This window comes from Nuphar pumila, chromosome 7, assembly GCF_984573655.1.
Source record: "Nuphar pumila chromosome 7, dmNupPumi1.hap1.1, whole genome shotgun sequence".
In the NCBI taxonomy this organism is placed as follows: domain Eukaryota; kingdom Viridiplantae; phylum Streptophyta; class Magnoliopsida; order Nymphaeales; family Nymphaeaceae; genus Nuphar; species Nuphar pumila.
In genome coordinates, this window is record NC_143255.1 from 3,725,621 (window position 1) to 3,727,192 (window position 1,572).

Here is a 1,572-nt window from a genome sequence, read left to right on the forward strand (position 1 = left end):
GCACCAAGACTCTGATGCTAAGTGATGCGACACACACGGGGATACCAGTCCCACAAGTTTATATATGTGACGCTCATTCGAACCCCCAAACATGCACTGTAGCAAACAATGCTTCTTGAGGGGGGGACATATAACCTGCTTCAGAATTGGCTTTAAGGCATTCGAGTTAAACTGCATCCCAAGTTTGATACCTCATGTATGTCCCTTACTGCAAAGTCAAAGTCAACTAAAATTATTATTCATAACAATTTCTACACCGGCCATGGTCAATGTGACACCTCTCCGCCCCATAATGTGACTTTCAAACAAAAAAAAATTACTCTAATACAGATCTCATTGTTTGATATATAATGGATTCCATCCTATATTCAATCTCAACAGTCCAATCAATGGTTAGGTTTGCTTCACATTTTCACTTAGATGTGAACTGATTTAGCCGTTAGGATAGGGTGGGATCTTTTTTTGTGATTAATGAAATCTCCGTTACAAACGTGGGCTAACAGTGAGTGTCCGCCTGAATCTTCGCCGGAAACCTTGGATTCTTGATAACCGTCTGATCAAACAAATTGATCTCGATGAGATTGTCCTCCACCGGGAAGAACCCCAACCCGCCGCCCTTAGACCGGCACGTGTCCTTCCCCAATGAGATGGGTATCTCGATCAACCCGTCCTTCTCCTCCTCCCACTGGAAGCACAGGTTTTCTGGCCTCTCCCACTCTTCCATCGCCGGAAAACCACCATCCGATGAGCTCTCCGAATCGGAATCCGGATAGCACAGCCCTAGAGGGCACGTCTCCTTCCACCCCCTCACCGGAGGGGATTTTTTCGGCGCATCTCTGGCCACCATCTTCTCCCCCTCCTCTCCTTCGCAGTCCTCATATATCACCTCTAGCGGGACTCGCCGGTTCCACTCCACGAATACATCGGAAAACCGCCGATCTTGCCGGAAAACCTCCTCCCTTTCTCGTTCCTCCTCTTTCTCGCGCTCCCCATGTTGGATTTCGACAACTTGTTTCGAGCTTTCGGGTTGTTTCTGCTTCTTGGTCGATCCCAGGTGAAGGATTCCGGCGAGGAGGGCGCCGGTGGAGATGAGAACTGGAGAGAAGAGAAGCCGGAGAAAGAGGTGAGGGGCGTAGAGCAGTACCAACACGTAGAAGGAGACGAGAACGGAGACTAATGGGTTGGAGTTCAGGGATGAGAGCGTGGAACCCATCTTTGTGAACGCATTGGTCAACTCCCAAATGACAATGAGCTAGAATGAGCTACCACTCATAGGGTTGTTCTTTCAGAGGGAAAGTTGAGGATCAGAACGCCCCAGGAGTCTGTGACTACCGTTCACAAAATTGGCTCTCTAGAGAGAGAGAGAGAGAGAATTGGTGATGTGCTAATAAACCAGCCGTGAAGTGGTCCTTACTAGAGAGAGAGATGACTAAAAATGGTTGCGTGCTTGGTTATATATCTATTAAGCATTGAGAGTAGGGGTGGCAATCGGGTCGGGTTGGCGGGTTGTATCGGTGGGTTGACGGGTCAGCATACCTCAACACGAACCCAACCTGCTTATTAAACGGGTCG

At 48.7% G+C, this 1,572-nt stretch overlaps 1 protein-coding gene across 1 annotated transcript; it reads right to left on the reverse strand.

Moving 5' to 3' along the window:
* Nucleotides 1-441: 441 nt before the first annotated feature.
* LOC149830894 (uncharacterized) lies at nucleotides 442-1,319 on the reverse strand. The gene has a single exon (XM_090011906.1). The coding sequence runs from the start codon at nucleotides 1,211-1,213 to the stop codon at nucleotides 497-499; it is 717 nt and encodes a 238-aa protein (XP_089868032.1). The 5' UTR covers nucleotides 1,214-1,319; the 3' UTR covers nucleotides 442-496.
* Between the last annotated feature and the right edge of the window lie 253 nt (nucleotides 1,320-1,572).